The 12,340-nt window shown below is 55.7% G+C and overlaps 1 protein-coding gene across 1 annotated transcript in view; it reads right to left on the bottom strand.

Annotated features, from left to right (window-relative positions):
* The window catches only part of RET (ret proto-oncogene), a 55,680-nt gene that overhangs the window by 9,266 nt on the left and 34,074 nt on the right, over positions 1 to 12,340 (bottom strand). Inside the window, exons 7-15 of the mRNA XM_055589409.1 lie at positions 11,970 to 12,228; positions 11,133 to 11,258; positions 9,525 to 9,635; positions 8,607 to 8,729; positions 7,407 to 7,663; positions 4,807 to 4,954; positions 3,293 to 3,400; positions 1,895 to 2,109; positions 1,690 to 1,812 (exon numbers count right to left, since the gene is read on the bottom strand). Of these exons, the coding sequence (XP_055445384.1) occupies positions 1,690 to 1,812; positions 1,895 to 2,109; positions 3,293 to 3,400; positions 4,807 to 4,954; positions 7,407 to 7,663; positions 8,607 to 8,729; positions 9,525 to 9,635; positions 11,133 to 11,258; positions 11,970 to 12,228 (1,470 nt within the window). The remainder of the gene's footprint in view (positions 1 to 1,689; positions 1,813 to 1,894; positions 2,110 to 3,292; positions 3,401 to 4,806; positions 4,955 to 7,406; positions 7,664 to 8,606; positions 8,730 to 9,524; positions 9,636 to 11,132; positions 11,259 to 11,969; positions 12,229 to 12,340) is intronic.

Genomic DNA, 12,340 nt, shown 5'->3' with positions numbered 1-12,340 from the left:
TGCTGTAAAGTGGTTCATCCCCTTCTGTGAAGAATGACTAACAAGCTTGGTTTTAATTCATTTTTTTTCCCAAGCGAAGGACTAAAGTTACACAGAGGAGTAAAACAGTGACCTTCACTCTGCAGCAGTGAGAGGAACAACTGCAGACAAGAAGACTGTTATTTCTGCAGTGGTAGGTGACCTTTAGAAGTGATAGTGATGAAAAGCAAGAGAAGCTGCAGGAACCCCGCTCCGCAGCAGGCAGCTCGGAAACAGCACATGTGGCTGTGAGGAAGAGAAGGAACAGGCTCAGGACTGAGTTCTGCTCTGGGTCTCTGGAGACCCAGGACTAGCGAAGAGTTAGGGGATGTGGACTGGAAGTTTACACTCTAAAAATCTGCTTTACCAGGATCCTCTATGACCCACCTCCCAGAATATTGGAAATAAAAGCAAAAATAAACAAATGGGACCTAATTAAACTTAAAAGCTTCTGCACAACAAAGGAAACTATAAGCAAGGTGAAAAGACAGCCTTCAGAATGGGAGAAAATAATAGCAAATGAAGCAACTGACAAACAACTAATCTCAAAAATATACAAGCAACTCCTACAACTCAATTCCAGAAAAATAAATGACCCAATCAAAAAATGGGCCAAAGAACTAAATAGACATTTCTCCAAAGAAGACATACAGATGGCTAACAAACACATGAAAAGATGCTCAACATCACTCATTATCAGAGAAATGCACATCAAAACCACAATGAGGTACCATTTCACGCCAGTCAGAATGGCTGCGATTCAAAAGTCTACAAGCAATAAATGCTGGAGAGGGTGTGGAGAAAATGGAACCCTCTTACACTGTTGGTGGGAATGCAAACTAGTACAGCCACTATGGAGAACAGTGTGGAGATTCCTTAAAAAACTGGAAACAGAACTGCCTTATGATCCAGCAATCCCACTGCTGGGCATACACACTGAGGAAACCAGAAGGGAAAGAGACACGTGTACCCCAATGTTCATCGCAGCACTGTTTGTAATAGCCAGGACATGGAAGCAACCTAGATGTCCATCAGCAGATGAATGGATAAGAAAGCTGTGGTACATATACACAATGGAGTATTACTCAGCCATTAAAAAGAATACATTTGAATCAGTTCTAATGATGTGGATGAAACTGGAGTCTATTATACAGAGTGAAGTAAGCCAGAAAGAAAAACACCAATACAGTATACTAACGCATATATATGGAATTTAGAAAGATGATAACAATAACCCTGTATACCAGACAGCAAAAGAGACACTGATGTATAGAACAGTCTTTTGGACTCTGTGGGAGAGGGAGAGGGTGGGATGATTTGGGAGAATGGCATTGAAATATGTATAATATCATATAGGAAACGAGTCGCCAGTCCAGGTTCGATGCACGATACAGGATGCTTGGGGCTGGTGCACTGGGACGACCCAGAGGGATGGTACGGGGAGGGAGGAGGGAGGAGGGTTCAGGATGGGGAACACATGTATCCTTGAGGCAGATTCATTTTGATATATGGCAAAACCAATACAATATTGTAAAGTTAAATAAAATAAAATTAAATTAAAAAAAAATAAAAACCTGCTTTATCTTCTTCAGATCAAAATCTGTCCCCACCCCGTGGGCACCCTGACCACTGCCCTCTGCCCTCAGGTGAACACACCCCAGGACCTGGTACCTTGCTCCTCTTCACATAGGAATCCTCTTCATAAACATCTCGGGACAGACCAAAATCTGAGATCTTCATCCTGCGGCCCTCAGCTACCAGGACGTTTCTGGCTGCCAAGTCCCGATGGACAAGCTGTGGGGAAGACAACAGCAGGGACCCCTGAAACCCGGGCCCATCGCCGGCAGAGCGGGCGCGGGGCTGGGGTGGCACGCACCTTCATCTCAGCCAGGTATTGCATCCCTCGTGAAATCTGCCAGGCAAAGGAGATGAGGTCGCCCATGGTCAGGGCCCGCTCCTCCGGGTTGTCCAGGTAACTGGAGTTGCGGCTGCCCCCGCTGCCCACGTAGCCAGGCCCCGCCTTGCGGCTCTCTCGGAGGAAGCCCCGCAGAGAGCCGTACTTGGCATACTCCACGATGAGGAGCAGTGGCCCTGGGGGTAGAGTGGTAGGTACGTGGGCTGGCTGCCTAGGTGGCCCTGGGCAGGCAGAAGTTGGGCCAGCATGGGGCAATCGCTTCCAGCAGCCTGAGGACTCAAGCCCCAGCTCACTCTCACATCACTCTGCTCTCCACCTTGCAGCGCTATGTTGCTTCAGTTGTGTCTGACTCTTTGTGACCCTATAGACTATAGCCTTCCAGGTTCCTCGTCCGTGGGATTTTCCAGGCAAGAATAGTGAAGTGGGTTGCCATGTCCCCCTCCAAGGGATCTTCCTGACCCAGGGATTGAACCCAAGTCTTTAATATCTCCTGCATTGGCAGGCAGGTTCTTTATTACTAGTGCCACTTGGGAAGCTCCTCCATCTTGCAGGGGCTTTGGATTCCAAAGCCAGCTGCCTCGACGGTTGACCACAACCTCTTTCCTGGGTGTCCAGGGCAAGCAGTCACTGCATTTGGAGCTGCCCCGGGAGATAACCGCTGCTGCTCAAATGTCAGGCCTTTCTGTTCCCCTGGTCTTGCCACAGTATTGCCTGGGGAAGGCCGATGGAGGCAGAGGTTCTGGACTGCCCGTGGCCACCCTCTCCCTGCCCTGTCTGCTCTTGGGCCGCAGTCCTGCCCGAGGCCCGGCCCTGAGTGCTACTGGTGCTGACCGGTGTCCCTGCTGCTCTCTCCCTGTCGGCCTCTCATCTCCTTCACACCCCCCCTCCACACACAAAGTGGGAGGCCCCCAGGGTGGCAAAGCAGTTTTGGAAGACCAATAGGGCAAGATGCTCTTATGTGAAAAGTGGTGACGCACCTTTGCCACCCCAGGCTGGGGTGGGGTTGAAATCACCTGGAGGTTATGGCATATCTAGTCCCCAGTAGGTGCCCAGGAGACACTGCTCATCTCTGGACTTCCCTGTCTTAGGGGCTTGGCCTGGGACAGGGTGCTGACAACCCGGATGTTGCCAGAGACCTCATTGCAGCCCTGGAAGGCCCAGGGAACACTCCTGTGGCACCCCTCATGGTCCACTGACACACAAGTTCCAGGCAAGGGCCAGAGTCAGAGACCGTGCTTCCGGGAAGAGAGAGGACAGGGGCCAGAGAAGAAAAGGATGGGGAAGAGGGAGAATGCAGAATGGAGCGGCCCGGAGTCCCTGGCCTGTGCCCGGCAGCTGCTAGTCCCTGGCCGCTCTTACCGTCCTGGCTGCAGGCCCCATACAGCTTGATGACTTGCGGGTGGTTGACCTGCTTCAGGAGGTTGAACTCTGATAGCAGGTCCCGCAGCTCGCTTGGGGAGGCATTCTCTGAAACGCACAGAAACAAAGCGGGTTGCAAAGCCCCTGCTACCACCTTGCTGGGTCACAGATGTACACGAGGGGTCTACACAGACTTGACTCCTTCCCAGATATCCTACCCAGGTTCAAACTGAGGCCTGCCGGACTTCACTGCTTGGGGCTACTCTCAGCCCATGGAGGGTCAACAGGGGCCTCAAGTACCTCCAGGGAGTAAGAACTGGAGGAGCGCACTTTCATGTGAGCAGATCTTTCCATGGAAAGCCTTCTGGGCTGGGCTATGCACGCAAATGGCATTATTTCCCTGTAATCACCATCTCTCAAAGACAGTGGTGCAGAAAGATACCCCTCCATTAACCCTTCTGGGGAGCTAAAGGGACTCCCTGGTGTCCCCAAACACCTGCTGTTCAAGCACTTGGCAATGGCAGTGTGAGGCCCTGGAGAAAGGTGAAGGCCATGAGACTTCATGGAAGTCCTCTCACCACACTGAGCATGTGAGTCCCAAGGGCAAAGAGAGTTGTGCTCAGGAGCTTGGGTGTGGAGGTCTCCTGGCCAAACCGTCCTCCTGGGTCATGGCCCCATATCCCACCACCCAGTTGTGCCATTGCTTCTGGCTGAAGACTTGTCTGGAAATGAGAAGACAGCTGGGAGATGGGGCATTTGGACCACACGTAGGTGACCCAGGGTCAGTCTCACTGTGCCCTCTTAGGGCCTGGGGTCTCATAGGCAAGGGGTGACCCCAGTCTGAGGGCCTGGGTAAGTACACAGAAGTACCTGGCAATGCATGGCTCCCCAACTGCTGAAGATCAGTGTGCATTAGCCCAAAATGTGCCCACCACATGGCCACTGGGCCCTCAGTTGGTCCAGCTGAGCCAGAGCTGGGCCATAGCAGAGGACCGTCTACACAGTCCCTGCTGAGAAGCAGCAGTGAAGACACCTAGCTTGTGCCAAGACTGGAGCAGTGCTGGCCCGCTAAGGGCCGGTGGGGGACTGGGCAAGGCAGGGCCCCGGGGGGCAGGGGCCAGTCCTTACAGGTGGTCTCTTTACCAGGACTTCAGTGGACGCTTGGCGAAAGGAATAAATGTGGCATACTGGGGTGGGGAGAGCTGTCAGTTTTGAACTAAAGGGTTTTTAAACTCCGATCTTTACCCAACAGAAGCAGCATGGCTCTGGAATCTTTCAAGGGAGGAATGCCTTACCCCGCTTCTCCAGGGACCACACCAGCCCACATCATCCGTGGTGGGGGGGTCCCTAGACTGCAGCTGCTCAAGAAGAGCAGGGGTGGGGGATTGGTTCTTCAGGAGGCAGCAGGCTGACTGCCAGAGTCCTGGCTGTCACTAGGGCTTCATCCACCCACTGGGGCCACCGCAGGTGTGATGACTGGCAGAGCCCCCTCTGTGTACTGCCCAGTCAGGTACCTTTCAGCATCTTCACAGCCACAGTCGTGTACCCCGCTTTGCCTTTCAGCCGGAAGGCTGTGGCCTTAACCACTTTTCCAAATTCGCCTTCTCCCAGAGTTTTTCCAAGCACCAAGTTCTTCCGTGGGAATTCCCACTTGGGATCCTCCTACATTGGGTGTAAAGGAAGAAGAGAGAGAAGAGAGATGGTGAAGGTAAGAGGAAAGGAAGAAGGCAAGAGCCAGCAGACAAGCTCCAGTGTGCAGATGACCGACTGTCACCTGAAGTGACAGGTGACAGTCACCATGTCCAAGGGCAAGACCCCACAGTCAAGCCCTGAGGTGTCATGACAAGATGCGTCCCCCCCCACAGGAAGGCGTTGCCACAGACCGGCTGGACTCCGTATGCTCATACCCTCACTGGCCTCCATCTACTGCAGATGCCCTGGGTCACCCCAGGCCCAGGGCCTGGTATCTCCAGTGAGAGACCCAGTGCTCACAGGGGAGCACAGCCTCTTCCCCAGGAGTCAGGCCCAAGCCTCATGGCGCCTCCTCTGCTTTGGACATCAGGCATTGATAGCGGCCCAGGCTCCAGGACTTCAAAGAGAACTCAGGCGGCACCTGTGGCCCCAGGTGCCTACCAGCCCTGGACTCCCAGCTACAGGTGGGAGTGTCAAGGACACCTTCCTGGTGTGGCAGCCTCTAGAAAGTTACCACTGTGCCCCTCAGAAACCCCCCCACCCCTTCCTGCCAACATGTGGAAGAGTCTGCTCCCCCCGCAGCCCAGCCACTGCCCAGAACTTGCACACACCAGCCTTCCCAACATGCCACGCCCACTGAAGACTCCTCTGGGGTGGGGCCTTCCCAGACCCCGAGGCTTGGTTCGAAGACCTGAACTCTGGGGATGCTGAAGCCTGTCTAGAACCTGCCCTCCCGTCAGCCCTGGGTGCCCAGGTCCCCAAGTCTCGCTGCAGCTGGGTGTGGGCGTGGCTCCAGGGGCTGCTTATGATGTGTCTGCCAGGCTCGCCTAACCCACAGACACACCACCACTGGGGACCCACTGCCCCCCAGGGACCAGAGCCCTGTATTCTTATGTCTGGGAGCAGAGGCAGCCTCCTCTCAGCACCATGGCCAGGGGCGCCTTCCAGCCAGCTCCCCAGGCGTCCTGGTGTCTCAGCTTCCCCAGGAACCCATTTTGTTTGTTCTTTAAGTTGCAAGAGTCAGTCGTGTCTGACTCCCATGGACTGTAGCCCACGAGGCTCCTCTGTCCATGAGATTCTCTAGGCAAGAATACTGGAGTGGGTTCCCATTTCCTCCTCCACCAAGAACCCACAGCCAGGCTCAAAGGTGAAACAGTCACCACCGCCCTGGTGTCCACACCACACTGGATAACGGCTGCCTGCACGCAGAGACTGGGCTAAGAGGGGATATCACGGATTTGTTTCTCTTTAAAAGTGCTAAAAACCCAAAGTGTCCTCCCCACTTTATGTAAAACACAACTAAGGCCAAAGGGTCAAATAATGTGTCTAAGACCTCAGAGCTGATCAGTGTGGCCCCTGGGCCTCAGGCCCAGCTCTGGCTTCTCTGCACTCTGGGCTGGAGGCCGAAAATGGTCCGTGGCCCTCCGACAGAAGAACCGCTCTCATTGTGCATCTCAGCACAAACCGCCAGGGCATATAAGGGAATCAAATGGCTCATCCCTGGGCCACGAGGGCCATCCCCAGATGTGGTGGCCACAGGGGCCTCCCTCCTGACTTGGCTGGTTCCAATCACTCAGCAGCCCCCAGTCCCCGTAGCATTTCAGTCTCCTCAGCAAGCGTAGTGGAGGGCAGACACGCAGAGGAGCGGCCTGGTCGGGCAGGAGGTGGTGTCTGAGGCTCCTGCACTGACCGCAGGCCCAGACCATGCCCTGGAGGAGGCGGCTTGGGCTGACTCTCCCCGCTTGGCAGGCCAGTCACTGAGTCCTGAGGCCAGGCTCCCCTGCAGATGCCTGAGAGGCCTCTCAGCGCCCCCACTCTCCAAGCCACAGACAGACTCCCCTCCCGGCTGCTGCCACCATGGCCAAGCCCCCCACCTGCCAGTCTCTCTCGCCTGGGTGGGGACAGTGTTTCATCACGGGGCTCCTACCCAACAGGCTCCCCAACAGAGCGACCTGTGGAAATGAAGGCAGAACGGTGGCCTCCAGCCCTAGGGTGGTCCTACCCTGATAATAAAACTCACACTCCATCTCAGGGCCTCCCCCCAGACTTCGTCCTCTAGCACTTGGGGCCTCCGCAGGAGCGATCTCAGGCAGATACAGCGTGGCCTGCCCTCTTCTTGGAGCCTAACGGCCCAGATCTCCCTCATTTAAATCAGCACCCATCCTTCTCCACCCTGCTTCACACTCTCTGCCCCACCCCTGCCTTCTGCCCTCCCTGAAAGGCAGCTCGGTGGAGGTAGAGGACGGCTGGAAGCTCACAGGGTCCTCCCAGCGGGCAAGGGTGCAATAGCCCGGGGGGGCCCTGCACCCTCTGTCCCCGCCGCCATCCCTTCCCCAGCTGCCCTAGACCAGAGGATAAGATACCCACAGGGCTCCCTGGAAGGCCTGCCTCCCTGACCCTGCTGCCACCTGGAGAACCTCACCGGGATCTTGAAGGTGTCCACCGAGACCTGGTTCTCCATGGAGTCCAGAGAGGGCCGGCGGGCGCCAGACGAGGAGTAGCTGACCGGGAAGGCTTGGGCGGGCCGGCGGAAGGTCATCTCGGCCGAGGCAATGGGCGGCTTGTGGGCGTTCTTGTGGTAGCGGTGGATGCAGAAGGTGGACAGCAGCACAGACACGATGAAGGAGAAGAGCACGGCCGCCGTGATCACTGTGCGGCAGAGCTCATCACACAGGGAGTCTGCGGGCAGGCGGGGGCCGTGAGAGAAGACACCCCAGGAGGGGGACCCCCAACTCCCAACAGAGCCACACCTGTGACAGCCACAAGTGGCTGCCGTGACTGACTGTGAGCTGCCTGCCAGCCCTCCGGACCCGTGGCAGGTACTGTTCGTATGTTTTTGCTACAGGAGACTGTTATTGCCCTTTTCTGGAAGGAATGGGCACTTATAAGCAGCCTGCCTGAGGTCACACACCAGAGGTTGTGCACCCCTGCACCCCACCACCCCTGACCCTGGAATGCTGCACTGAAGCCAGAGGCCCAGGGGCTCTGGGGGTGGGAGGAGAAGCTCTTCTCCTGCGCTCCTAATATCGTCTGTATTTTCTTTATGTTCGATACATAGTGGAGAGGAAAGACAAGTAGCCCAGGATCTGGGCTGTGCAATGACCACTCAAATGACAGAAAAACTCCCCATGTGTTCAGTGGGGCCCCCCTGTTCTAGAAGAAGCACCTGGAGGGTGCTGGGAGGGGGGATCCAGCTGGCCAATGCCACAGGCCCAGGAAAGGCTCTACACAGGGACAGTCTGAGGAGATGCTGAGTTATTTGGTGGAAGAACTAATTTTTCAGTCCAATCTTTATTATAGAACTTGAGGCCAGGGAATTCTTTGGTGGTCCAGCGGTTAGTACAGGGAGCTTTCACTGCCATGGCCAAGATTCAATCCTTGGTTGGGGAACTAAGATCCCACAAGCCTTGGCCAAAAAAAAAAAAAAAGGAACTTCAAGCCACAAGGTCCACTTAGTAGCCCTGAGCCAGCTCCTTGTCTGCACACATAGGGGAACCAAGACCCCAGGGAAGGAGGAAGTTCTCCTAGGTATCTCTTCCTGCAATCTTCTCCCTCGCTCCCTGGAGGCTCAGGGAGGCATGGGGATCCCAGCCAGCTGTGCCCCACCCCGCCCCCAACGCACCCTGGCTGTCCTCCGGCTCGCAGAAGCACTTCTTCTCCTCAGGGAAGCAGTTGCAGATACCGAAGCCAGCTTTAATCCCCCGGCGCTCCCCAGGCTCGTGCCCACCAATGATGCTGCCGCCCCCTGAGGACAGACATCACCCACTCAGCAGCCCACTCTCAGCCTCCAGGGGGACCTGGCCAGCCAGGACCACCAGACAGGGTCCTGAGAGGCCCCTCCCCACCTGATGTCAGCACTCTCAGGCCCAGGGAGCACAGTGAGCTCAGAAGTCTGGGTCACCCTGGGCAGGAGCCTCAGCACGCATGTGTGTGTGCTAAGTTGCTTCAGTCATGTCAACTCTTTGCAACACTATGGACTGTAGCCCACCAAGCTCCTCTGTCCATGAGATTCTCCAGGCAGAAATACTGGGGTGGGTCACCAGGCCCTTCTTCAGGGGACCTTACCGATCCAGGGATCAAACCCGCGCATCTCCTGCATTGGCAGGTGGGTTTCTTTACCACTAGTGCCATCTGGGAAGCCCCAGTCGCAGAATGATGGGCCTCCAAACCAGCTCCCTGGCCGCATTGGGTGAGAGGAGGAACCTGCAGGCTGCCCTGGGCCCTGGCCAAGGTCCACACTTGGTTACTTTTCAGAAACAGAAAAGGGGTAGTGGGGGCAGCTGGGAGTCAGCAAAACAAGGGACAGGGAGTCATGGACAGGAGTTGGCCAGGGAAACACTGGAGAATGTGGGTCAAGCCGGCAAGCTCTAGTTTTGGGGGAGGAGTGCCTTTATTCAAATAAAATGTTAGGAAAGGGCTCTGCACTCAAAACCCAGGAACTCGGCTGGTCTGGCCGAAGTGCAGGTGAGAGTCCTTACTCCCCACCCATCCAGGCTCCTGCTCGCTCAGGTTCACGGTGCAGACTCATCAGGTTGCTTACGGAGGCAGTCCTGGGGGCAGATGTTGGGGTCTCTGCTCTCCACGGCGTCACAGTGGCCATCGGGGCAGGTCCTGATGCTGGGGGAGCAGGTGGAGAAGTTCCTGGTGATCCCTACAACACAGAGCGGGCAGGTATGACCACAAGGGAGCAGCTGCCCTGTTCGGACTGCAGAGCCAGGAGGGTCGCACCCCAGGGCCTTCCAGGTCAACCCTGTACCCCACCCCATCCCCTACAAGGAAGAGCAAACTGAGATCTGAGCAAAGAAGAACCACACACAGAGCCCCACCAACGGGGCATCCCTGAGGTGCAGGGCAGCCAGGATGGTGAGGGCCGGAGGAGCCAGGCAGTCCCAGAGCTGTGCCAGGGAGACCAGACGAGGCTGGGACCCTCTCCAGGCTGCACTGTGGGTGGAACCCTCTGATTGGCGGACCCAGCTGGCAGCCAGCCACTGTCCACACCCAAGCCTGCTCAGGTCCCTCCTATTTGGGTCCACGTCCCGTGGGCTGGGACCTCCCGGGTAGAGCCTCTCTGAAGACCATTTTGGATATTTTGAATTATTTTAAGGTTTGTGTTTTCATGAAGTAAAGCCAACTACAAATGACATGTCAACAGTGTAGCCTACCTTAATTCCTCCACTTCTTGGATGCACAGTAATATTACCAAGAGATCTTCGAAAAGGGGCTGTGAACTATGTGTCTAAAAGCATTGGGTGAATGGGGGGAAGACTGGGGAGAAGGGATAGTCAGGGAGTTTGGGATATACATGTACACACGCTATATTTAAAATAACCAAAAAGAACCTACTGTATGGCACATGGAACTCTGCTCAATATTCTAAAAAAAGCCTCAATGGAAAAAAAATTTGAAGAAGAATATATACATGTATATGTATAACTGAATCACTGTGCTGTAGACTGGAAACTAACACAACATTGTCCATCAACTATGCTCCAATAGAACATAAAAAGTTCAAAAAAAGAAGGCCTTGGGTGAACACAGTGGCTCAGATAGTAAAAAGTCTGCCTGCAATGCTGGAGACCTGGGTTCGATCTCTGGCTTGGGACGATCCCTAGAGAAGGGAACTGGCTACCACTCCAGCATTCTTGTCAGAAAATTCCATGGACAGAGGAGCCTGGCGGGCTGTAGTCCACTGAGTCGCAAAGAGTCAGACACGAGTGAGCGACTAACACTTTAACTTTCACATTCACAACTGCATGTGTATTTATGTGTATATGGGTAGAGAAATGGATATACACATGTTAATTACCATCTGGTTTGGGCACCAATACAGAAATTCAGAATTTTAGATTAAAGTAAAAAGAAAACACACACATCTCAACTTTGGCCCCAACCTTCTCAAGTCTAGAGCGAGTTCAGGCTCAGGCGCCTGTGATCCCATCGAGGATAAACAGTTGGAAAGTTCCCTGCTCCCTGCGCTCGTGACCATCGTCTCCCGGCATCAGGAGCCACGGCAGGGACTGAGCACAGGGGAAGACTCGATGGGCAGGGGTGGGAGGTGTCGCAGAGGCTGGCAGGGCCCGCACGCACAGACCCCACTCCCACTCAGCCCTCATCACGTTCCCCACCCCTGGCTCTGCCCAGGGCCTACCTTTGCCGTCTCCCTGCCTCCACTCGCACCTGCCCGTCAGGGAGCCCAGGCCGCCGCATTCCTCACATTCGGGCCGCCTCTTGCTGACCGCGCAGGACAGGGGGCAGCCAGGCTCCTCAGGCACGTCTAGGGGTGGCAGAAAGCAGTCACGGGGGGCCAGCCTGCCACGGGCACCCACGGGTGCAGGCAGCACTGGCTGAGCTGTCCCCACGAGTTGAGCCCAGAGGGGAGGCAGTCACTAAACTCTGGGGCCGCGGGGTAGTGAGGGGGCTGCTGGGGGAGGGTGGCATCACACTCACACAGCGGGGCAGCTAGGGGGCTGAGTATGGAGTGGGGATGGGAGGTGGCCAGACTCAGCCACACACAGGACACCCAGTTAAACTTGAACGTCAGAGAACAGTGAATACCTGCTTTGCGTAAACACGGCCCTAACATCACAGGGACATGGGGGAGTTTGTCTTCTAACACACTGCAAAGGCTACATGAGACGTACTTACACCACAAAAATTGCTTGTTGTTTCCTGAAATTCACTCTCAACCCGAATCCTACATTGTACCTGGCAGCCCTAAAACGAGTGCACAGGTAGGACCTGCTGACAGAGACGACGGGCAGCAGGGGCCACCCACAACGCTGTCACTCTGAACTAAATTGTGTCACACCTCCCCGCGTCATCCTTCCAGCGCAGCTGGGCGCTGTTTTCTCATCTTACAGAGGAGGAGGCTCAAGGAAGCCCACCGGTCAGTGACAGGATACAGGACCGCACCCTTCTACAGGGACAGCCCGAGGCTCTGCCACACCCCGTCCACCCCAACCCTTCCCGCAGCCCGGGCACTCACATATCCCTTCCACGCTAACGAACAGCGGGGCCTGGGCTTGCTGGCGGGTTGGTTTCTCGGCGGCCACCACCGTGTACTGGAGCTGGGCACACTCGGGCCGCTGCAGGGCCTCCACGTCATTCACGAACAGGGTCCCCGAGGTGTCCTCGGCCGAGGTGACCATCCCCAGGGCGCTGCAGTTGGCGCTGGAGGGCTGTAGCCTGTACTGCACTTGGATGCCGCTGAACTCCTGGCAGTTTTCCACGCAGACTTTCCCTATCTAGGCATGGGATCAGGGAACCCTTAGCCAGGTGGCTGGACCACTTGGGACAGTGGCTGGAGGGGCTCCGTGCCAGCTTGTGTCCCAGGACAGTTTCCCACTCAGCCCAGAG

The sequence above is a fragment of the Bubalus kerabau genome, chromosome 1 (genome assembly GCF_029407905.1).
Source record: "Bubalus kerabau isolate K-KA32 ecotype Philippines breed swamp buffalo chromosome 1, PCC_UOA_SB_1v2, whole genome shotgun sequence".
Lineage (NCBI taxonomy): Eukaryota > Metazoa > Chordata > Mammalia > Artiodactyla > Bovidae > Bubalus > Bubalus kerabau.
The sequence above is the reverse complement of the archived record's forward strand: the minus strand, read 5'-3'. Positions and strand labels throughout refer to the sequence as shown.